The following is a 24818-nucleotide window of genomic DNA, read 5'->3' as shown; positions in this document are numbered from 1 at the left end:
GTTATATGGAAAAAATGTTATGGATTTAATTGATATTTTAATGTATATCATTTACTCTGGAGGAGCAAACATATTTTTATAATTTAATAAACTTACATTTTTAATAACAGAATTACTGAATTGATGGGATATGAACCAGAAGAACTTTTGGGCCGTTCAATTTATGAATATTACCATGCTTTGGACTCTGATCATCTGACCAAAACTCATCATGATAGTAAGTACAATGGGAGAAGTCACAGATATTTCAGTCTTTTAACTCTTGCAGTCCCTTGCTTGGCTATATGTCTGCCTGTCTTCCTAGACCAACTATGTTAACAGGCCTCTTCTAAGGAATCTTGCCCAGGCCATCTGTTTTGTATTTGTTACAACAAGTTTAAGTAAGAATACAATCATTTAGCCACATATAAACTTCAGGGTTATATGTTTGGTGTGGTGGTTAATATGCTGCTTGGGATGCTTGCATCCTGTGTCAGAGTGCCTGGTTCAGTCCTTGCTTCTGATCCAGCTTTCTGCTAACACATACCCAGGGAGGAGGCAGATAACGCCTCAAGTACTTGGGGCCCTGCCATCCATGTGGGAGACCCGGATCGAGTTCCAGAATTCTGGCTTTCGCCTAGCCCAGCCCTGGCTGTTGCCGGCATTTGGGGGATTGAACTAGCAAATGAGAGCTCTGCTTCTGCCTTTCAAATAAAAAGTGAAAATAAATAAATTATCTTTAAAAAGGGACCTCCTTTAAAAATACATCAGACTTCCCTACCACTTTAAACACAAAGTCTATCTAAAAATCAAGTATTCTAGAATATTTAATAGCACTGTTTTCAGCATCTCTACCAAAATACTCAGAAAATGGTTGGTACATACAAGGCACTCAGAAAATGTGTTCAATGAATCAGTGAATGCAAAGGTGATCAAAACCATGCACGTGTGCTAACCAGTACTCTGGACATTTGATTTGATTCTGAATTTTATTCAGATATTAATAAAAATCCTAGGTAAGTTTTAAACTTGGGAATTTCTTACCTATTTAATCTGTACATAAACATAACTTCCCAGTGTGATTAGAGATGCCTGAAAGTCACTGAGTTAGTGTGACTAACCTTGAACTGTAGAGTAGGCCCAAGTTAACAAGCCCTACCACTCATGGTACCATTTTGGTTTATTCAGTACCTTCTCTCAAGTTAATGATTATTAGACTGTCTGAATTACCAAGAGACTATGGTATCAATTTAAATTCAGATCTGCGAACCACAGTATTTTGAAGCATCTTTGTATATCTAGAAACTATAGCAGGAAGTCAGAGAAATGACATTACCACATCGTCGAATGTGGAATGGAGCATTGGCCATCCTCTAGTCTGACACTTTGAACATAAGTTGTTGTAAGAATTTGAGAAACTGCTATCCCTTATTTCTAGCTGTCATTTTATTTAAAGTGAATATTGACAGGAAAAGAGTTTTATTTAGAGGATCAGAAGAAGGAAATAGGTAAATTTTCAGCTTTTTCCAGCTATGATGGGGTTTTTTTTTTATCAGTGTAAATGGTCACAATGGATTCCATTAAAATAAACATTTCTCCTTTTCTAAAACAATGGTCAGCATTTAGTATCTATTCATTTGATCAAATATTCAAAGTTATTTTCTCTGTATAATCCTTTTTCCTTTTCACTCCTAGTGTTTACTAAAGGACAAGTCACCACAGGACAGTATAGGATGCTTGCCAAAAGAGGTGGATATGTCTGGGTTGAAACTCAAGCAACGGTCATATATAATACCAAGAACTCTCAACCGCAGTGCATTGTGTGTGTCAATTATGTTGTGAGGTAAGCTTGGGAAGTAAACATTTTGGGAGAGCACATGGTGACTCTTTCTGGATGATCTGTTCCTTTATAGGCAGAGAAAAGGCTAAACATTAACTGAGTTTTATTTTACCTCCACATTTCTATGGGTGTATGAAGTTTAGTACTCTGCCTAGGTTTTCAGGCCAGATATTTCATTATGATTCCACTAAATACTATCACTGGTTAACTAGCAACATTGTTTCACTCCTATTTAAAAACAAAAACAGATTTTTGGATTAGTTTGCTCTGACCAGACAACTCTCCTTACAAGCAGTTATATTAGTTTTGTAGTAAGAATACTGGCCTTGGAATAGCCCTGCTGTCTTTGTTTCTCTGATTTCATATTTGTACATGAGATGGTAAAACTTTCCTCAAAAGAATCCTAAATGAAATTCTGTGTGAGATTACTATAAAAGGTTATATGATATAACACATGGCTTTTGTTTCTTCATGAACTCTTAGCTCATTGGTTTGTGAATATAATGAACATCTTAAATTAATCTTTCACTTACCTATTTCAGTAGGCTCCTGCACTGTCTGTCTTCTCCATTACTACCATATTCTAGTCCACCTTCCATATTGCTACCAGGCTAAGCTTCCTAGTGTAATTTTTTTAATGCTTATTTTTTTAAAGGTTTATTTATTTGAGAGGCAGATTATAGAGTAATATAGCCATTCTGCTGTTTTTTAAACATTTATTTATTTGCAAGTCAGAGTTACACAAAGGAGAAGCAGAGAGAGGGAGAGCAGAGAGAGAGAGGTCCTCCATCTGCTGGTTCACTCCCCAGATGGCCACAATGACCAGAGCTGGGCCAATATGAAGCCAGGAGCCTCCTATAGGTCTTCCACATAGGTGTAGGAGCCTAGGTACTTGGGCCGTCTTCTACTGCCCTCCCAGGCACATTAGCAGGGAGTTAGATCAGAAGTGTGGGAGCCAGGACTCAAACTGAAACCCATAAAGGATTCCAGCTCTGCAGACAGAGGTTTAGCCTACTACCCCACAGTGCCAGCCCCATCAGTTGCTCGTTTTCTTTACAACATTTGAAGTCCCTTTATTATCCTCAACATTAAATCCTTGCCTACATCATTTGTTATTATCATACTTTCCTAGATTTATCCCTCCCACTAAAATCTGTGGTCACCTCTGTTACTAAGATTTTAGTCATTTATTTTTGCTACTTTGGAGACCATCCTTCAGTATTTTAATATGAGTGCCAAAGAGTGTGACAGTGCATTGTTAAGAATCGCCCACTTTGGAACAGCTTTCTCCTCCTCCAACCTTGGCGTGCCTAACAATGGCTGCTTGAGCTCAGGTTTCTGCTTGTTAGCTTTTCTGGACAAGCCTTCACCATTTGACCAGTGAACACAGTGTCTTTTTATTATTTGCTTATCTACTTTCACAGTGGGTTATCAACTTCTTGAGGGCAAGGTTTAGGTATTTAACTTGGGTATTTTAATTCTCCATTCATTTCACATAGTGAACATTTACTGTGTTAATTACGTTAAACACAAAGATGGAGCTGTTGCTCACCTTCCTTCTTAAACCCTGTCCTGTACGTCACTGGTATCGTTTTCCTTCCACTAAAGAAAATACAGCACACAACTTAGAAAGATCTTCATCGTTTCTGGATATTCTGGGACCGTCCTTAGCTCATGCCTCCTGTTAGTGACAAAGACTTCTTTTGTGCTGATTTCATCATATGGATCGGCAGAGAAATTCTGATCTCTTTGTGTCTGTCTTGTGCTTAACTGCCAATTTCCCTGTCACCAGCGCTCTTCTCAAAGGACAGCCAGAGGTTTTTTTGGCTGAATTTAATCACGTAGTTGAATTATCTCACTATGAATAGTTGCATCTTCATTTCATATTGGCATTTTAAAATTCCAGATGCATGAGGGGTCATGCATCTCAGGGAATCTTAAAATGACAACATCATTTCACAGTCCCCCTCCCCTCGTTGTGTCAAGTACTCATTTAAGAATTACTAATCTCTCTCTCTTGACAGTGGTATTATTCAGCACGACTTGATTTTCTCCCTTCAACAAACAGAATGTGTCCTCAAACCAGTTGAATCTTCAGATATGAAAATGACTCAGCTGTTCACCAAAGTGGAATCAGCAGATACAAGTAGTCTCTTTGACAAACTGAAGAAGGAGCCTGATGCTTTAACTCTGCTGGCCCCAGCTGCTGGAGACACAATCATATCTTTAGATTTTGGCAGCAATGGTGGGTATTTTAGTTAGTTAATCTCCTGAAGTATATATGTTGTGGCAAGGCCCATTTCAAGTGAACTTGGCTCTGATGCTTTCTGTTGGTAATCATTTGGACATGATTATAAATCTTGTTTTTCATAGTCATTTTGAAAGTATTTAAATAATTTTGTCCTTATAATTTTTTTAGCATTCTTGCTTTTTCTTAGGGATTGTTGAGTTTTGTGCTTCAAAATGCCTTCATCCCACTTCAGTTTTCCCCAGCTACTCTGCTGTTTCTGTATCCTGCTTTCAGATTGTCTCCACAATAGGTGTAGCTGCATTAAAGGATGAACAAATAGTTATACCATAATTTTACTATATTTTACAATATACTATCATTTCAAGCTAGGTTAAATTTTAGTGTAAATAAAGGTTGGAATTACAAGTCTTTTATTGCCATGTAGATTAAAATGAGTTGTAATAGTGGACTGTAAAAATATCTCAAGATTTATAACATAGCATCTGTAAACTTCTTGATTAAAGAAAATTTGAGTGGATTAGATAAACCTTTTGTAAAAAGGAGTACATTGCTATGTATGTTAAAATTCTTAATGCTTTAGATTGACTAATTCTTTTCCCCACAGACTCAGAAACTGATGACCAACAACTTGAGGAAGTTCCATTATATAATGATGTCATGTTCCCTTCATCCAATGAAAAATTGCAGGATATAAATTTGGCAATGTCTCCATTACCTGCCTCTGAATCTCCAAAGCCACTTCGAAGTAGTGCTGACCCTGCACTCAATCAAGAAGTTGCATTAAAATTGGAACCAAATCCAGAATCACTGGAACTTTCTTTTACCATGCCCCAGATTCAAGATCAGCCAGCAAGTCCTTCTGATGGAAGCACCAGACAGAGTTCACCTGAGGTAGGTATCGTAATATAACAGCAGGGCAACTTTCAGATTGTAGCATTCAGGTATGTATTTGTATATCTGGTTCAGATTTTAATTTGGACCACATGTCACTGTGTGTGTGTGCTGGAGAGAGAGAGAGACACACACACACACAACACACACACCATCGCATGTGTTTTCAGCACAAAGATAGGAACATGGGAAGGAGTTGGTTTGATATTACTCAGAAGGTAAAACTTGGGTTTATTCTCTCTGGATTCTAAATTTGAGACTTTTTTGTCTTATAGATATAAACATAGAAACAATTTATCCATGTGCTCAAGATAACACCAGCATATACCTAAAGGCAAAAAACTTATTTTCAAGGTTTAAGTGGGAAAAGACCTTCTAACTCTCTTCCCAATATAGCCCTGTTTCAAAAAACTGAATAAGTGTAACATGAAAATACAAAGTCTTACACAGAACTTAATAATTGGTGTTTTTTATTGTAGCTCTGTGTTGATATTAACAGTCCTACAAGCACAATAAAAATTGTCTTTTTTTTTCTTTTTTTGACAGGCAGAGTTAGTGAGAGAGAGACAGAGAGAAAGGTCTTCCTTTTTCCCTTTGTTCACCCCCAAGCGGCCACTACAGCCGGTGCGTTGCAGCCGGCATGCTGCGCCGATCCGAAGCCAGCATCCTCCACTGCACTCCCGGGCCACAGCAGAGAGCTGGACTGGAAGAGGAGCAACCGGGACAGAACCGGTGCCCCAACTGGGACTAGAACCCGGTGTGCCGGCGCCACAGGCAGAGGATTAGCCTAGTGAGCCGTGGCGCCAGCCAAAAATTGTCTATGTGGAGCCAGTACCCAGAAAGATTATGTAGGTCTTAGTATTTTTAAGTCTGGAATGATTCAATCTCAGAGAAGTTCTTATGTCTAAAAATACACTTGGGAACAGGACAGCTTAGATCTGAAAGTGAGTCACAAATAAGCCTTAATAAGCAGTAGATGATTCTATATTACATTTGTCAAAACTGGCATTTGGGAGTAGGAGATTCGGTGTCTATAACCGGGAGACCATATTCTGTGCTTGAGTTGATTAGTTTGTCCAGCACAAAACTGATTCATTTTGGTTTTAATCTAACAAAAATCTTAGAATGAGGGAAGCAAAATTTTATGGTTAGAATTCTTGCCCCAAAGTCCTAACATAACAGTGTGCCCCCTGAGGTGTATGCCAAGTGAAGGACAGGCGGCTGTGCCCCACCTCAGGGAGTGGCTGTGAAGGTTCGTGACAGTCACCCCAGTAGTGTGCCTTCTCAGCTTGACGGGATTCCAGGGACTATGTCATCGAGCTAATTCTCCCATTAGGTACCCTTGTGGGACTTGAATTATTAGATAAGTTTAATTCTTTAGAACAAGCAAGCAAGTACATCTTTTTAAGGTTAAGTTTATAAATGATGTTATGTTTCATACACTAAGAAATAGTATACTGACAGAGTTAGTTCCAACAATTATCTCAAATGTAACTTCTTACTGATTGGGTGAAAATCCAATAAATGAGATGGACTTTGTGTTTTCTGAGATCTAGTTTGACAAATCCAACAGCTATCAAAACATATGGAAGGTTTTCTCAGGGAGAAGTCAACACTTTCAATTCTTCTTACAGCCTACCAGTCCAAGTGAATATTGTTTTGATGTGGACAGTGACATGGTCAATGTATTCAAGTTGGAATTGGTAGAGAAACTTTTTGCTGAAGACACAGAAGCAAAAAATCCATTTTCTACTCAGGTATGTGAACTTCCTTATTTTATATTAGGTTTTAGTTTGAAATGACTTTGGGTTTAACTTGTTTTTCTTTTACAAAGTGTAGCCTCTGTAAAAACTCGTGTATCTGTTGTTTTAAAGGACACTGATTTAGACCTGGAGATGTTAGCTCCCTACATCCCAATGGATGACGACTTCCAGTTGCGGTCCTTCGACCAGCTGTCGCCTTTAGAAAGCAGTTCTGCAGGCGCGGTGACAGTGTTCCCGCAGACTCAGGGGCAAGAACCTGCCGCCAACACCGCCACCGCTGCCGCCACCGCCACCACTGACGAATTAAAACCAGTGACAAAAGACAGTGTGGAAGACATGAAAGTGTTGATTGCATCTCCGTCTCCTAACCACATACCTAAAGAAACTGCTAGTGCCACAACATCACCACCATACAGGGATACTCCGAGTCGGACAGCCTCACCAAACACAGCAGGAAAAGGAGTCATAGAACAGACAGAAAAATCTCATCCAAGAAGCCCTAACGTGTTAGCTGTCACTTTGAGTCAAAGGTATTTATATGTAACACTAAAAGTACAATTCTTTTATTTTAGAGAAAATGTGTGTAATACTAAATGATTTCTAAACACACAGCAAACTTTCTGATCTGTATGCTTTTAACTTCCAAATTCTGTTCTTAAAACCAGCACTCAAAACTATTTCCACATTTCCCTGTATATTTGTTGTCTCAAAAACAAACATGTCACCTGACTAAATGGAGAAGGTGGTTGTGGGGGGGTCTTCTAATACCTTTAAAAAAAAAAAAAAAGCCCAGCCAGTAAGTTGTATAAATGTGTAAGAATCAGCCCATGCTTCTTGTAGTTGTTTAAATCAGGACAGCTGATTTGTCCTCACTACCTACTCGGATGCTTCCATCTCTTGGAATGCCTTTTACCTGAAGAAAAACTCTTCCAGCCCATCCCAAGTTGAGCGAGACACAGACTTTAATCCTCAGTGTTGGATATAAATATTTACAAGCCACCTTTTAAATTCTGTTGTGTATAGTTGTCTTTTTTTTTTTTTGACAGAGTTAGAGACAGACAGAAAGGTCTTCCTTCCGTTGGTTCATCCCCCAAAAGGCCGCTACAGCCGGCGCTGCACTGATCCGATGGCAGGAGCCAGGTGCCTCTCCTGGTCTCCCATGTGGGTGCAGGGCCCAAGCACCTGGGCCATCCTTCACTGCACTCCCTGGCCACAGCAGAGAGCTGGACTGGAAGGAGCAAGCGGGACTGGAACCTGGCATCCATATGGGATGCCGGCGCCGCAGTGCCGGCCCCAGTTTTTTGTCTTAAGATTACTTTTATTTTTCATTTATATATTATAGAACATTAGCTGTATTATAGATTATAGATTAAATAAGTTTTTGAGAGCTAAGCATAATTTATTACATTGCTTCTGTGGAATGAAGCAATGTGTTAAGTAGCTGGATATGACCTGATTTTTAAGTTAAAATTTCTGTATGTAATTTGTAATGGGTTTGACACCCTTTAAATTTTGTGACTGTAGCCAGAGGAAAGGAGTTTTAGCTAGTGTAGGTGTGTGGAAGAAACAGGATTCTCTCCCTGATGCGCCTCGATGGGGTGATTAGCAGCAAGCAGGAAACGCTGCCATGACTCAGGAATGTGGCTTTTTTGCCCAACTTTGTATCACTACCTAAACCTAGTGGTGGAAGAGGCCTTTTTTCGCAAGCTAGGAAAAGATCTTGGGGCTTTAAATGAATTCATAAATACTTAATAAATTACTGTATCACCGACTTTTCTGGAATCCACATTGTCTTGGGCATCTTAGGGATACCAACTTAACTCAGTGCCTAACACGTAGTAATTGCTCAGTGAATGACTGTTGGAGTGCTAGGTCAGTGAATACAGTCATATAAATGACAGTGACCTGTAACTTAGATTACTAGCTGCAGAGGATGGATATTCAGTTTTCCAAATAGCTGTTCCCTTGTACTTTTTACTTGTCAAAACCAAAGTCCAATATCAAGTCACTTTTGCAACTTTCAAAACAACATCTTTTTTAGTTCCAGTATATCATGCACTAAATACTTTCAAGAGATCGACTTTGAAAAATATGTGGAGGCTTTTTTCCCTACCTCTCTTGGTAATTATTTGCAAAATCAAAGTATTGTACAAACCAGATGACTTATAGCTTTAGAGCAAGGATTAAACATTTATCATTAAAAATACTACTACTAAGATGATACTTACATGATGGACTGAGTTACATTTCATAAAGAAAATATATTTATATATTAGGTTTTATAAATTTTTTTAAAAGCACAAAACAAAACTGCACATGGGTAATACAGCCCATACCCATATGGCATTCTCAACTATCCAGAACAGAGCAAGCAATTGTGATTGTTTGCTGGGGAAAGGGAGGGTGTTCAGGAAAGGCCAAACTAAACAAAATTGATACACTTGACTCCTTGTAACAGTTCCTCACTATTTAATGGTAGTTTTAGATACAGGGAGTTCAGAGTTGGTAACCCAGTCAATACTGAGGGCAAAAGCAGCATAATGACAAGGTCACTGGGAAGAGAACAGCGTATATGGAGACAGCACAAACTTCCGTGTCTGCCGCTAATTAGCAGTGGGACTTTAAGCAAGTCCTAAAAGGTTTCTCTCTTAAAAAATAGTTAATGCACCTGTCTTACCTATCTTGGAAACTGGAATGAAGTTAAAATGAACTAATGAACATATGTTTTAGTAACTGAAAACACTGCACAAATGTGAAATTAATCTTTTATTTCAGTCTTCACAATATCAGTGCTGGTTGGAATGAAAGGCTGATATGTAACTGTTCAGTGTATAGTAATGTTGATTTAGATCTGTTAGATTCTATTTTATAATAGGGATAGTTTTTAGGAAATATTGTTTTAAAATTGAGCTTTTATTTTCAAACTGATCAGGAAAGTTATTTTTTGTGTAACATGACATTTCTTAATGTTGGAAAACTAGGGCATTATGTATTGTGTCTGAAAGAGCTCACTGGGTATTTTTAAAACTGATGAAACAACTGTATCTTTGCTGAGAGTGTTTATTTCTTTTCTAGAACTACTGCTCCTGAGGAAGAACTAAATCCAAAGATACTAGCTTTGCAGAATGCCCAGAGAAAGCGGAAAATGGAAAGCGATGGTTCGCTTTTTCAAGCAGTAGGAATTGTAAGTGTGAGAGTAATAGTGTGCTTTTCTCTGCAACCCAAATGTGCTCTGAGTTAGATAGGGGTGATTCCTCATTTCTTCTAAATACATTGTATTTTCAGAAGTTATCCAGTGGGAAGTTTTACATTGTACATGTTTTTAAAAATATAAATATTTAATGAATACATTCTTGGTGTAAAAATTCCAAGCAATGCAGATGAATGTCGAATAAGAATTTCCCCTTCAGGGCCGGCACCGTGGCACACTTGGTTAATCGTCCACCTGCGGCACCGGCATCCCATATGGGCGCCGGGTTCTAGTCCTGGTTGCCCCTCTTCCAGTCCGGCTCTCTGCTGTGGCCCGGGAAGGCAGTGGAGGCACCCGCATGGGAGACCAGGAAAAGCACCTGGCTCCTGGCTTTGGATCAGCGAAGTGCCAACCGTAGTGGCCATTTGGGGAGTGAACCAACGGAAGGAAGACCTTTGTCTCTGTCTCTCTCTCACTGTCTATAACTCACCTGTTCAAAAAAAAAAAAAAAAATTCCCCCTCATTCCACCCTTGGTATCATTAACCAGTCTCATTCTCTTCCCTTTAAAGTACTTTCCCTTATTAACTGAACTACTGTGTTTTAGGGAAGTCATTGCTGGTGTAATCTCTACCGATATTTTCAGACCAGAATAACTGGAAAGTATTTATAGACAGATTAGACATGAGTGATAGTGTAATCTAAGTAATTATTAAGAAAAAGAATTAAAAATAGTTTAGGGCAGTATTTAAGGAGCCTTTCTATATGGTAGTATTAAACTTACATTGATTTCAAAGTTTTTGATTATAAAAAAGGAACTCCGACTTACTAACATTGAAATAACTTTACTGTTTTTAGGGGACATTATTACAGCAGCCAGATGATCGTACAACTACTGCATCACTTTCCTGGAAACGTGTAAAAGGATGCAAATCTAGTGAACAGAATGGAATGGAGCAAAAGACAATTATTTTAATACCCTCTGGTTAGTTTACTCTTTCTGTCCTTGAACATCACAATTAAAATATATAAAACTTTATTATTTAGGAGCTTTATTCCAAGTGAGAGTGATTCTGATTGCTTAGCATTCCATCTAATAGCTGTAATGCAGGGATAGATGGAACTTCTCATTTTGGGGATTTGATATATCTATATCTGTCTGCAGTCAATATCAGTCAAAGCAGAAACATGCTTTTTTCTAAATTAAATTTGTCACTCCTTTATGTCTTCCTTGCATCCTGTAAACATATCTGAAGTAGCATCAGTAACACTTGATTGTACTTGTTTGTTTACACAGCTCTGGTTTTGCCCAGTAGACTGAAAACCCTTCCAGAAGTTATTTGCTTTATTTCTACCAATAGCTAGCATGCAGCAGTGGGTGTGAAGTGAACTTAATGAATACTTAGGTGTTCCTTTGTCTTCCAGATTTAGCGTGTAGACTGCTGGGGCAATCAATGGATGAGAGTGGATTACCACAGCTGACCAGTTACGATTGTGAAGTTAATGCACCTATACAAGGAAGCAGGAACCTGCTGCAGGGTGAAGAGTTACTCAGAGCTTTGGATCAAGTTAACTGAGCTTTTTCATAATCTCATTCCTTTTTTTGGACACTGGTGGCTCATTACCTAAAGCGGTCTATTTATATTTTCTATATCTAATTTTAGAAGCCTGGCTACAATACTGCACAAACTCAGTTCAATTTTGATCCCTTTCTACTTAATTTTAACATTAATGCTCTCTTTTAGTATGTTCTTTATCGCCAGATCACAGCACATTTTCATAGTTCTTTGGTATTTAAACCATTGCATTGCAGTAGCGTCATTTAAAAATGCACCTTTTTATTTATTTATTTTTGGCGAGGGAGTTTGTCCCTTTTCGAATTGTTTTTAATAAGATACCAATATAATTTTTTAAAGACAGCAGTAACCTTTCATCATGATCACAGGTGTTTGAAAAATTTTTACTCAGTTTTTTTTCACATCATGTTTTACATAAACAATGATGCTTTGCCAGCAGTACATGGTAGCCACAATTGCACAATATATTTTCTTAAAAAATACCAGCAGTTACTCATGCAATATATTCTGCATTTATAAAACTAGTTTTTAAGAAGAAATTTTTTTTGGCCTATGAAATTGTTAAACCTGGAACATAACATTGTTAATCATGTAATAATGATTCTTAAGTGCTGTATGGTTTATTATTTAAATGGGTAAAGCCATTTACATGATATAGAATGATATGCATATATCTGGAAGGTATGTGGCATTTATTTGGATAAAATTCTCAATTCAGAGAAATCATCTGATGTTTCTGTAGTTACTTTGCCAGCTCAAAAGAAAACCAATACCCTTATGTAGTTGTGGAAGTTTATGCTAATATTGTGTAATTGATATTAAACCTCAATGTTCCGCCCACCCTGTTGGTATAAAGATATTTTGAGCAGTCTGTAAACAAAAAAAAATCATGCATTGTTAGCAAAATTGCCTAGTATGTTAAATTGCTCAAAATATGATGTTTGGTTTTATGCACTTTGTCGCTATTAACATTCTTTTTTTCATATAGATTTCAATAATTGAGTAATTTTAGAAGCATTATTTTAGGGATATATAGTTGTCACAGTAAACATCTTGTTTTTCTATGTACATTGTACAAATTTTTCATTCCTTTTGCTCTTTGTGGTTGGGTCTAACACTAACTGTATTGTTTTGTTACATCAAATAAACATCTTCTGTGGACCAGGCCCCTTTGATCAGCCTTTATGTTTAATACTGTTTGCTTCAGCACCTCCAGCTCATAAAATTGTTACCAACAGGTTGAGTACTTTACGAAAATTATATTGTACATTTCTACATTTATCTTATTGTCACCTCGACATGTGCTGTGTCCCTAAGTGTCATGTTCAATAATAACAATAATAATCTTGCGTTGTAAAGAGTATGTTTTTAGAAAACTTGTCATTTATAAATTTATGAGCCTATTAAAGTATAAGACACAAAATCAATATTTTTAGTATCAGTGGAATGAAGCAAATCCTGGACGTCATGGTCGTGTAATGTGGTAAGGGCCCGCGGTGCCCCTGCAGAGTCCTAATCTGTCGCATTACCAGCTGAACAAACGTGGCCTCCAGTGATGCAGGACGTGCCTGCCCAAGCTGGGAAAGCGGTACCCGGCTTCCAGCTTACGGCTCTGTCGTCAGCATTAGAACAAACTTGGCTTTTGTATGTCTCAAAAGTCTTTATCCTTTGTTTTTCTTTTAAAAATGTAGCTGCATTTTTTATGGTTATAATTGTAATTTTTAAAAAAAAAAAAAAAACTACAGAAAATTTATAAAAGAATCCCTGCACCTAGAAGTAACAGAAAATGCTCATGGACAATGAGAGCAGCAGAGCCGGAGCCCGCGGGTCCTGTGGCCTGAGCGCACACGTGCGTGTGTGTCCTGAACTGGACCACGAGCCTCTCAGATGCCCGGTGATTGCAGGGACACGGAAACCTGGAAGAAGAGGTCACGACCTGACATTCAGGCCAGGCTTCCTGTGGCACAGGTGCACTTCACCCCGACACAGGCCCCAACGGGCGGAGCTACTGTAGTGCGAGAGGTGACGTCTTACGTCCTCGGGTCACAGAATCAAAAATTGTTTAAAAAAATTCGCTCCAGTTGACAGTTCAAAGTTTATGCATAGTTTTCAAATATTAGTCAATGAGCAGATCCTAGAATGGCCGAGGGTCTGGGAAGGTGGCGGGTGAAAGCAAGGACTTGGAAGAGAAAACCATGAGAGCGCGCGGAGCTGGAAGGAAACAGGTGCCCACTGCTGTCCCTCAGCACAAGCCACGCCCTGCCTCAGGCACTGTCCACAGAGCGGAGTGGCCCCGGGGCTGGGCAGCTGGACAGCGGCGAGAGCGTTCTCAGTCTAGACTTCCCCTTTGGTGCTGCTGTGACTAATGCACGGTCGTGTTTCCGCCCCGAGGGAGGGAGCTGTGGCCAAGCAGTTAACCATGTTTAGCTGAACTGCTGTGAGCATCACCGTTAGGCTTGGAGCGAGAGACGTGGTTCCCCGGAGCACCTCCACCGGCCAGCTCCGAGGCTCACCGATGAGGCGTGTACTGCCAAGGATGTTGTGTGTGTCATCTCAGAATCTCAGAAAACAAAAAACCTAGGCACTCACCGTCGGTAGGAGAGGCTGAGCCCAGGGTGCTGGAGGGGACCCTTTCCCCCACTGTCAACTTCAGACAGCAGAGAAAGCGATGCGAAGGGGAAGGGGTCGGGGTCACACAGGACACCTTTCCTAAGAGCGGCAGAGCGTGAACAAGGAATGGAAGGGCCGGAAGTACCGGTTAGAGGGTTTGTGTCTGAATCAGAGATTCAGATGTCCCGGGCCCGGAGACTGACTCCTGGTAGAGGAGGTAGCAGATGGGAGCACGCAGGGAAGGGCTGCAGGGACGTGCTGTGGTGGTTCTCCCAGAGCCTGCTTGAGCTAATGACTTAAAAGAGACATGCTCATTTTCAGTTTCTATAACCCCACAGTTACCAACCCCTGAAATACAGAAAAGATGAGTTCAGAGTTACCGTCAGCTTTGCGGAAACTTACTAGAAGTCTGATTGCAACGCAGCAATGTCAAAAACAGGCTGCGATGAATACAGAATCTGCAAACAGGTTGCTGGCTGGAGCCAACAGTAATGGGAAGAAAAAGGTCTCCGGGCTGAACCTGTTGTCCTAGTCATTCAACAGAGATTTAGTGCAGTCTAGGATCTGACCCGAAGCTGCCTCGCCGTGCGATGAAAGCTACACTTCACCCCAGCGTCCTAGGAACACCTCCTAGGGGTTGGGCGTAATTTGTACTCTTACCTGCGGTGGTGGTTTTTATCCCCGACGCTGCCCAGACACCCGATCTCCGCGTACTACTGAGTTCCCTTTATCCCCTTGTCTTGGCTCCGGTTCCGGAACGGAGAGGAGAGACAGGTGCCTGCGAGCGGCGGCGGTCGGACCCTCGGCGCGGACACCCCAGGAATGCGGAAGGCAGCTGGCACCCCTCCTGGCTCCCGGCACGGCGGCGGCCGGACAAGGAGGCGCACGCAACCCGAGCTGCCCGGGGAAACTCACCGGCCCCGCCCGCCGCGCCGCGGGCCCCGCCCCGGTACGTGCCTGGGCGCAGCACCGCAGCCGGGGCCCCGGGCCGGGCGGCGCGAGGCTGCCGCGTGCGCTCGCCGGGGCGCCTGCCGTGTACGTGTGGGAGCGCATGCGGGAGGTTTCCCGCTCCCGGCGCGGGGGGCGGGGGGCGGCCTTTGTCTGGAGTGCCCCGGTCAGTCGGAGTCCGAGGAGAGCGCTTGCCTCTGCTGGGTCGTGTGGACGCGATGGGGTGCGGGTGAGGCTCTCCGCCCAGGTGCCTGGCAGGTGCACTGGGGGGCGCGACTTGGCCTTAGCAACCCGACCTCGGTTAACGACACCGTACTACCTGTAGCTGGCTTTAAAAAGCAGTCCTGCTCTACGAATACAGCCAGCCAGAGGGCTAGTGGGATTACTCGCGTATTCCCCGCAAGGCATTCAAAACTTGCTTGGTTTTAAGTAATGCAGGTTGGGGGTGCCTGAGCAGGTATATCGGATCTCCAGCCGCCCACGCGGGGCGTTTCGTTTCTTTTCTTTTTCTTCTTTGCTTGTGTCTTTGAATTTGTTGTGTGCCACCTATTGAGGTTCCTTTGGGAGAAGATAATCTCTGGGGTGGAAAGGAGGTGAGTTTACGGAAGGCAGGAAAGCCTGGCATTAGTGTTAAGATCTCACGGTTTACTGGAAAAGTGCGAAGCCGCAAATTGTTTCCCACGCGACTGCTATAGCGAAATCTTTCACAGGCTGTGCGGGGAGACTTGGCCTAAACTGGCCGGACTCCTAGGCTGCAGGTCGTGTGTTTAAAGTAAAAACCCGATTAGGGTGAGCTCCGGACACAGGGAGCCCAGAGGTGCCAGCAGGTCCTGGGCAGGTGCGGGCGTCCCAGCCGCAGATGCTGGTTCTCCTGTAACTCTGATCACTTCAACCTCACCCCGCTCCTATCGTCACCTCCTATGATAATGCATGCATATTTCACCCTCCGCTCCGAAAGTCTTAGCTTCTCCAAAGCCCAGGGGCCCATCGGACTCATCTTTGGTTGTTCCAAAAATCTTCCACTCTGCCTGCGCAGGGACAGCTCAGGTTTGACTGAAGGTGCAAGAGGATTCCGTGTGTGAAGCGGGGATCAGAGAAGAATTAGGGCCAGAGAAACGCAGCGGGGGGAACAGGCCCATTGTCCAGCTCCTGTAGGGAATTTCGTCCCGTGAATAATTAGGGATGAGTGAGTGCAAGATACGGTTCTCAGACTTCTGGGTGATGCGAATATTCTAGAACAGGGTCACTTCATGAAGGCTGTGGCTCACTTCTGTTCTGTGAGGCACTCATACATTCAGTTGTAATTGTGCAAGCCTAGTGAAAGGCTAAATGGACCTTTTATTGGCCCTTTAAGATGTTCTAAGCCATCATTACCCTTGCCTTACCTGCCATGTCTCCAGGTGAGTGAGCTGTGTCTGCAGGCATCTCCAGTTTCTCTCTAAAACTGACTCCTCCAGGCAAGCGTGTAGAGTAGTGGTTAAGACACCACTTGTGGGGGCCAGCGCTGTGGCATGGAGGGCTGAGCCTCTGCCTGCAGCACCGCCATCCCATATGGGTGCCGGTTCGGGTCCCGGCTGCTCCTCTTCTGATCCAGTTCCCTGCTACAGTATTGGGACATCTGCATCCACTATTGGAGTACCTCGTTGAGTCCTGGCTCAGCTTCTGATTCCAACTTCTGCTAATGTGCACCCTGGAGGCAACAGATGATGGCTCAAGCGCCTGGCTCCCTGCCGTCCCCCTGGGAGACCTGGATGGAATTCTGGGCTCTTGGTGTCAATCTATCCCAGCCCAGGCTTTTGTAGGCATTTAGGGGAGTAAACCAGCAAATGCAAGATCTGTCTCTGTTTCTTCTCTGTGTGTCTCTCTGCCTTTCAAATAAAAATTAAAAATTGGGGGGAAAAAAGGAACCCTTCTTAAGTCTTCCACATGGCTCTTCCTGCTGCCTCCCCAGCTTGATAGATGGCCCCACTCACCTCTGAGACAGGGACCCGAGAGGCTGCTCGGTACTACCTGTTGACCCACTACATCTAGTGGGACACGGTGCTTTTTGTCCTTAAATGTTCATATAGAAACTTGAACAGGTTGGAAAGGAAGGGGCTAGCACTGTGGTGTAGCGGGTTAAGCTGCCGCCTGTGACACCAGCATCCCATATGGGCTCCAGTTGGTGTTCCAGCTGCTTCCACTTCCGATCCAGCTCCCTGCTAATGGGTGATGGAAGATCTCGATTCTCTCCTTCTCCATCTCCCTCTCCCTCTCTTGAAAGTCAGAGTTACACAGAGAGAGGAGAGGCAGAGAGAGAGAAAGGTCTTCCATTCGATGGTTCACTCCCCAACTGGCTGCAATGGCTGGAGCTGAGCCGATCCGAAGCCAGGAGCCAGCAGCCTCTTCTAGGTCTCCCATGCGGGTGCAAGGGCCCAAGGACTTGGACCATCTTCCACTGCTATCCCAGGCCACAGCAGAGATGCTGGATCGGAAGTGGAGCAGCCGGGACTGCCCCTCCCTCTTTCTTTTCTTTGTAACTCTGCCTCTCTCTCCATGTAACTCTGCCTTTCAAGTAAATAAATCAGTCTTTAAAAAAAAAAAAAAGAGTCTGGAGATGCCACAGCCTCTTTGCAGCTGGGATTCCAGGGAAGTAGACTCAGAGTGAGATCACAGTGGTTTAGGAGGGAGTGAGTTGAGACTGAATACGTGTGGAAGGGAGAAGTGCGAGTGGGCAGCACTTCGGAGACCCAGAGAGGAGCTGTGGCCTCAGCAGTGGCCCACAGCGGCCACCCAGGGAGCTCCGGAGCTGCGGTGGCCCTCGGGTGTTGTCCCCAGTCACGAGGAGGAAGAGGATGCAGCCTGCACGCCCCTTGCGGGAGCCAGCTTATCACGACTTGTCACACTTGTCACGACTTGTCACACTTGGACTGTAACCACCAGCTTCCTCTTCAGGACCCTGGAGCTCATCCTGAGCCCTGTGGCATAAACAAAGTTGTTAAAATAACCTAATCTTCTGTGCTTCTATTATTATTATTATTATTTCAACCTGCCCCTTATTTGATGGTCTTGGTACCTGGAATGTCTCTTATCTGATGCCTTATCTCTCTTACGAATAGGAAAGTTCAGGTGCACTCGGATTTGCCAGGAGCTGCCTTGGCCAATGAAACACTTTCTTCCCCTCCTGCCTATGGCCACCCAGCCCCCCACCCCCCGCCCCGCAAGTGACTCTGTGTGGTCTTGGATTTGTCCACCTCTCTCTTGGGTCTTGCACACTTTCTGCCTTTGGTGGCTGGTTTTCTAACACCAGGTTTTCCCCCAAACACCCTGACCCTGATTAGTCCTCGTAGTGTGTGGGCTGCCCCAGAGGAAGACAGGATCTTTGTTGCACTGAGACAGTCCCCAAAGAGGACCAACAGCCAGCACCGTCCTCCCCGCCTTCCCGGCAGCCAGGATGGGCTGTTGCTCCTGACAATCTGGGAGTGTCGTCACAGGACACCACCCTACCTCCCCTCCATGGCCATCGACTCGGGGATGGCCTGTTTTCATCCTTACCTCTACATCTCCTCCCCGTTTTTGGAAGCAAGTCCAAGAAATCACATAATATCTTTGTTAAATAACTCACTATGTATCTGGAAAAGATGCCTTTATACAACCTGTTATTACTCCTAAGAAATTAATAATAATTTTCTTTTTTAAGTATATTTTATTTATTTGAAAGACAGAGTTACAGAGAGAGGTAGAAAGAGACAGAGAGAGAGGTCTTTCATCTGTTGGTTCACTCCCCAGATGGCCACAATGGCCGGAGCTGAGCTGAGCCAAAGCCAGGAGCCAGGAACTTCTTCCGGGTCTCCCACATGGGTGCAGGGGCCCAAGACTTGAGCCATCTCCTACTGCTTTCCCAGGCCACAGCAGAGAGCTGGATTGGAAGAGGAGCAGCCGGGACTTGAACTGGTGCCCATCCAGGATGCTGGCACTGCAGGCCAGGGCTTTAACCTGTTGTGCCACAACACTGGCCCCAGTAATAATTTTCTTAATATCATCAAATTTCCAATGACATGGTCTTTGTGCTTTTGGTTTCTGGATTTTTTTTCCATTTTTTAAAAAGAATTTATTCATTTGAAAAGCAGAAATGGAGGGGGTAGAGAGAAAGAGAGAGAAAGGGGGAGAGAGAGAGATGTCTTTCATTTGCTGATTTACTTCCCAAATACCCACAACATCCGGGACTGGGCCAGGCTGAAGCCAGGAGCTGCAGCTCCATCAGGTCTCCCGCGTGGGTGCAGGGGCCCCAGCACTGGGCCATCCTCCACTGCTTTCCCAGGAGCATCAGCAGGGAGCTGGATTGGAAGTGGAGCAGCGCAGACTCAAACCGGTACTCGTGTTGGACGCTGGCGTCACAGGTGGCGGCTTAACCCGCTGGGCCACTGCGCTGCCTGGATAGTCTCTAATCTATTCTCTGCAGGCCTCTAATTCTGCGTGCGTTTTGTCACCTCATCATTTGTCTGCCCCATTGGGGCCACACTGCGCTGTCACCAAACTAATATTCCTAAAACTATGATGATGTTACGCCTAGGCTTAAAATCCCCTCAGCAGGAACATATAAAACGTAAAACCGTGGTGGTCGTTGGCGGTGGAGAGGGAGCACGAGGCCACAGCCAGACCAGGTTTGTTCAAAGGAATGAGGCCTGGAGGGGCTCGCTCCCAGGTGAACGCACAGCAGAGAGAGGGCCCCTCCCTTGCAGAGGAGTGGGTTGTAGGGGACAAGGCGGTGGGAAGGGGCTCGGAGGTCTGAGCTAGAGCTGTGCTGTGAGCTAGAGGGAGAGCTTGGGCTCCTTCTAACGTCTTGCATGATCACAGCGTGAGCTGGGAGGGGTCTGGGCTGAGGCTGAGGCTGGACTCTGGGGCTGAGCTGCTGAGCTGGGGGAGAGCTTGGGGGGAGGGGGAGAGCTCGGGCTGATGGCTGGAGGCCTCAGCCAGTGGTGTGTCCCGCAGTGCAGGCAGGGCAGGGCTGCTGGAGGCAAGGTGGGGCTGTGTGAGCAGAGCAGAGCCATGTGCACCGGCTTGTTGTGTAGGTGAGAGGCCACCGGGTCTAGGGTTTGTGTGCTGCTCCATCAGTGTTCCTTCCTATAAAATTTATTCGTATATCTCTGTAAGATGTTATAGGGAGTATGGGTACTTTTCTTAACTGGAAAAAAGAACTTTTTTTTTTTTGACAGGCAGAGTGGACAGTGAGAGAGAGAGACAGAGAGAAAGGTCTTCCTTTGCCGTTGGTTCACCCTCCAATGGCCACCGCGGCCAGGGTCCTGCGGCCGGCGCACCGCGCTGATCCGATGGCAGGAGCCAGGTGCTTCTCCTGGTCTCCCATGTGGGTGCAGGGCCCAGCACTTGGGCCATCCTCCACTGCACTCCCGGGCCACAGCAGAGAGCTGGCCTGGAAGAGGAGCAACCTGGACAGAATCCAGTGCCCCGACCGGGACTAGAACCCAGTGTGCTGGCGCCGCAGGCGGAGGATTAGCCTAGTGAGCTGCAGTGCCGGCCGGAAAAAAACAACTTTTAAAATTTAGTAGCTATTGACTGTCTTTCAGAGGAGAGTTCAGATGCTTATTTGGTGTAAAGGCCAAAATTGTGAGTAGTCTGAGATCTACGGTGCACACACACACACACACACACTAAATTACACACACACAATAAACCACACACACAATAAACCACACACACACACACACACTAAATCACAGGGGTGTGCTCGGCATTTCTGGGTGGCCGAGCCCATCACTCACTTGCTCAGAGTACACTAATGCCAGGCCTCCCTGCACAGTAGGATTTGCACTCCAGGAGAAAAACCCCAGCTTAGAAGGCTTGGGGTTTGCATGTAGCCGCGGGGACTTCTTCCCTCTCTCCCTTACAGTTTAGCTTTGCTGTAGAAGGGGAACAGCTTTTCCCTGGGGAAGCAGGCGAGGGGTCTTTACTTCTTCTAGATCACCGGGGGATATAGGCAAACTCTCTGCAGAGGTCTCTGTCATTTCTGGCTGATGCTTAATCATCGACTCCTACGAGGGCTCGCTTGCACAGGAACAGAGAGAAATCTGGCAAGAAAATCTCCCCACCCACCCGAGGCAGGCCAGCCCCCGGGATTTTCAGCATCCACCAGTTCTTTCCCTGGCCTCCCGTGCTCCCTGATGGAAAGTCTCACAAGCTCTCTCTGCCATGTCCTGGCTTCCTCTGCATCTGCTGCCCCCTTCCTATCTTTTTGACATCTCCCTAGGCGTTGCCTCTCGTCCACAACTCAGTTCTACTTTAGACAGCGAATCCCCTGGACTGGGTACGAGACTCCCCGGGGTGTCCCATGTTCTCTTCCTTTTTCTTTTTTTTTGACAGGCAGAGTGGACAGTGAGAGAGAGAGTCAAAGAGAAAGGTCTTCCTTTTTGTGTTGGTTCAGCCCCCAGTGGCTGCTGAAGCCGGCGCACCACGCTGATCCAAAGCCAGGAGCCAGGTGCTTCCTCCTGGTCTCCCTTGCAGGTGCAGGGCCCAAGGAACTGGGCCATCCTCCACTGCACTCCCGGGCCACAGCAGAGAGCTGGCCTGGAAGAGGGGCAACCGGGACAGAACTGGTGCCCCGACCGGGACTAGAACCCAGTGTGCCGGCGCCGCAGGCGGAGGATTAGCCTAGTGAGCCGCGGCGCCGACCCTGTGCTCTCTTTCACAACAATGTGAGGGCAGGAGCTCCATGGCCTCACTCCCAGTGCAACAACTCCAACTGGTGAAAACTTGAAATGGCCCAGTGGCAGAGCGCAAATGAGGAAACATGGATTCAGAAAACTCTGCTAACTCTTGGTAGGAACACCACAGGTGGTAGTTCCGGCTGCCACGCACCCCCACCTTGCTCAGCAGGAGGAAAGTCCCATTCAGGGGGTGTGGCCAAGAGAGCAAGAGAGGCACCTCCCTTTTTCCCAGGTCCTTCCAGAACCCTGCTCATAAGCAGGAGAGTCACTGAGAGAGGAAGGCCATTGCCCCTCACCTCTTTGCCCTGAAACTGTGGCTCAGAGATGCTGCCCCAGGGGGAGAGCTGTCCCTGGCGCCACTGACTTTATTTGGAAGAGTATGGAGGGGCCAGCGCTGGGGCGTAGCCGGTAAAGCCACTGCCTGCAGTGCTGCCATCCCATGTGGGCGCCGGTTCAAGTTCTGGCTGTTCCACTTCCAATCCAGCTCTCTGCTATGGCCTGGGAAAGCAGTGGAAGATGGTCCAAGGCCTTGGGCCCCTACACCCACATGGGAGACCTGGAGGAAGCTCCTGGCTCCTGGCTTCAGGTGGGCAGAACTCCAGCCGTTGTGACCATCTGGGGAGTGAGCCAGAGGATGGAAGACCTCTCTCTCTGTCTCTACCTCTCTGTGTAACTCTGTCTTTCAAATAAATAAAATAAATCTTAAAAAAAAAAAAGACATAATGAGGGGCCGTGTTGAGGCATAATGGGTTATACCACCACCTGCATATGGGTGCTGGTTTGAGTCCTGGCTGCTCCACTTCTGACCCAGCTCCCTGCTATGGCCTGGGAAAACAGAAGAAGATGGCCTAAGTGCTTGGGCCCCTGCACCTGCGTGGGAGACCTGGAGGAAGCTCCTGGCTTCTGGCTTCAGATCGGCACAGCTCCGGCCATTGCGGCCAATTGGGGAGTGAACCAGAGGATAGAGGACCTCTCTCTTTCTCTCTCTCTGCCTCTCCTTTTCTCTCTGTGTAACTCTGACTTTAAAATAAATAAATAAATCTTTAAAAAAAATATCTAAAAGAAAATGAAAAGTTGAGTAGCTGATGGTTGTAGTGCCCGTAGTCTATTGGGGAAATAAGTCACTTGTACATATCATATTCTCTATGTTGCTGCAAGAATGGCATAACTCTGTCTTCCCCATACCTACTTATTTCAGGAAGCAGGTGAATTAATAGTGAAGAAGGTGTAAGGATTCCTTCCAGAAGGTGCTTTGTCCCTTACCCCAGGCACAGGGTTCCTATCTGGGCTTAACAAAATAATGCAGCACTTGGGGGAAAATATGCAGCCTGGTAGCCCTGCACTGGTGGCCGGATGAGAAACATCTCGATGGCCACCGTGGCCTGCCCCTGGGTGCTGTGGCACACAGGCAGGTGAGCCAGGTACGATAGAACTCCACCACGCTGAACGTCAGGGGCTAAGCTTCACTGAATGTGTCAGGCAGGTTCCAGAGCAGGAAAGCCACGGTGAGGACCTCGAGGGCAGGAAGCCCAGATATCCCAAGATATGTGGAAGGTGGTGGCTTCGCCCTTATTACACATAGTGATGATATGGCTATGATAAGCCTGTGCGTCTATGTCAGGAAAAGGAGAAGTTCCCATCCGGAGTCCAGGAACGACAGAGTTAGGTATACCAGATACCAGTACGCACCTCCTCTTTCACCCTGGGGCTGTGACTCTGAGGGCCAGGACTACAGAAGTCATGTTGGCCAAAGCAACTTAAAAAAAAAAAAAAAAAAAAAGCCACAGTGCAAACAGCCCCATACAGTCTTTCAGAAGATGAAGGGGCCATGTCTAGATATCCAGTGGAGAGTAAGGACCAGAAAAAGCAGGTGTGGGAGGTGAGCAGAAGGCTGCTGAGAGCCCAGGAGCTGGCCTTGACGTCGGGAGACCCCAGGAACAACAGCTGTCAGACGGGGCAGCACAGAGATGCACAGACCAGGACGTCACCGAGGAATCTGCAAAATCCTGAGGTTCTGCTCCACATTGGCCGCTGACCATCTGGACACCACACACATCTGCCCGCATCTGGGGACACGAGCAAACTGCCGCTCGTCCTCCTAGCAACAGGAGACCAGAGGAATACACTGGTCAGCTTGAGCCATCTCGCCCGATAGCTTGCTCTGGACATCAAAAGAAACATTGCTGGGTAGGAAATTATGCCCGGTAATGATCTCCATCTTCTTCAGGGCTGAATGCATATTCTTCTTACTTATCTACTACATTTCCGCGATCATTTTTCTTTCATTAGATTTATTTCCTGTTAGTTCAAACTTTTTTTTTTATTTCAGTTTTCATGAGTGTATGATTGTGATGTAGAAATCTGAACTTTTATGTATGTGAATCTTGTATTCAGCCACCACTAAACTCAGCGATCAATTCTTTAGTTTTTCTGGATTTTATATTGACACAATTGCATTAGATGAAAATTGTACACATTTTATTTCTTGCTTTTTCAAACAAACTATTCCTTTTGTTTCTTTGCCTGGCAATATTGCACTGAGCAGGGCTTCCGGTGTAATAGCTGGGAGAAGTGGGAATACTGGACATTGCTGTCCATTGTTGATTTCATCATTATATCACCAAGGGCAATGCTTGCTTTAGGATTCTGTAAATATTCTTGTAGGTATCAGGACATTCCTAATATGGTAAGAACTGTTTATGTGTTCTTTATAAATCATGCATGAGTGCTGAATTTCATCTTATTTGTCCTCAGTAATTGAGTATTATTTCTCTTTATTTCAGAAAATCATATCAAATTTCATTTGACACATCAGATTTGGTCATGATAGATTATTTTTAAAATATAGCTGGATTTGGCCGGCGCTGTGGCTCAATAGGCTAATCCTCTGCCTGCGGCACCGGCACACCGGGTTCTAGTCCCAGTCGGGGCGCCAGAGTCTGTCCCGGTTGCTCCTCTTCCAGTCCAGCTCTCTTCTGTGGCCACGGAGTGCAGTGGAGGATGGCCCAGGTGCTTGGGCCCTGCACCCCATGGGAGACCAGGGGAAGCACCTGGCTCCTGGCTTCGGATC

The 24818-nt window shown here is 45.0% G+C and overlaps 2 protein-coding genes across 3 annotated transcripts in view; one reads left to right on the top strand and one right to left on the bottom strand.

Annotated features, from left to right (window-relative positions):
- HIF1A (hypoxia inducible factor 1 subunit alpha) overlaps nucleotides 1–12655 on the top strand; it is a 45025-nt gene extending 32370 nt beyond the window's left edge. Inside the window, 12 exon segments of one of the 2 annotated variants that reach the window (NM_001082782.1) lie at nucleotides 111–217; nucleotides 1675–1822; nucleotides 3844–4064; nucleotides 4675–4961; nucleotides 6596–6718; nucleotides 6836–6996; nucleotides 6998–7026; nucleotides 7028–7039; nucleotides 7041–7254; nucleotides 9800–9908; nucleotides 10771–10897; nucleotides 11338–11493. In NM_001082782.1, coding sequence (NP_001076251.1) covers nucleotides 111–217; nucleotides 1675–1822; nucleotides 3844–4064; nucleotides 4675–4961; nucleotides 6596–6718; nucleotides 6836–6996; nucleotides 6998–7026; nucleotides 7028–7039; nucleotides 7041–7254; nucleotides 9800–9908; nucleotides 10771–10897; nucleotides 11338–11489 — 1690 coding nt within the window. In that variant the 3' untranslated portion in view covers nucleotides 11490–11493. 2 annotated transcript variants of the gene reach the window in all.
- Nucleotides 3039–16439, bottom strand: LOC138847333 (proline-rich protein 36-like). The gene is made up of 3 exons (XM_070065672.1): nucleotides 16433–16439; nucleotides 14760–15343; nucleotides 3039–4365 (listed from the first exon to the last, which is right to left on the bottom strand). The coding sequence occupies exons 1-2, from the start codon at nucleotides 16437–16439 to the stop codon at nucleotides 14775–14777; spliced, it is 576 nt and encodes a 191-aa protein (XP_069921773.1). The 3' UTR covers nucleotides 3039–4365; nucleotides 14760–14774.
- Between the last annotated feature and the right edge of the window lie 8379 nt (nucleotides 16440–24818).

The sequence above is a fragment of the Oryctolagus cuniculus genome, chromosome 20 (assembly GCF_964237555.1).
Source record: "Oryctolagus cuniculus chromosome 20, mOryCun1.1, whole genome shotgun sequence".
In the NCBI taxonomy this organism is placed as follows: Eukaryota; Metazoa; Chordata; class Mammalia; order Lagomorpha; family Leporidae; genus Oryctolagus; species Oryctolagus cuniculus.
Note: the sequence above shows the minus strand (reverse complement) of the source record. Positions and strands in the feature narration are given on the sequence as shown.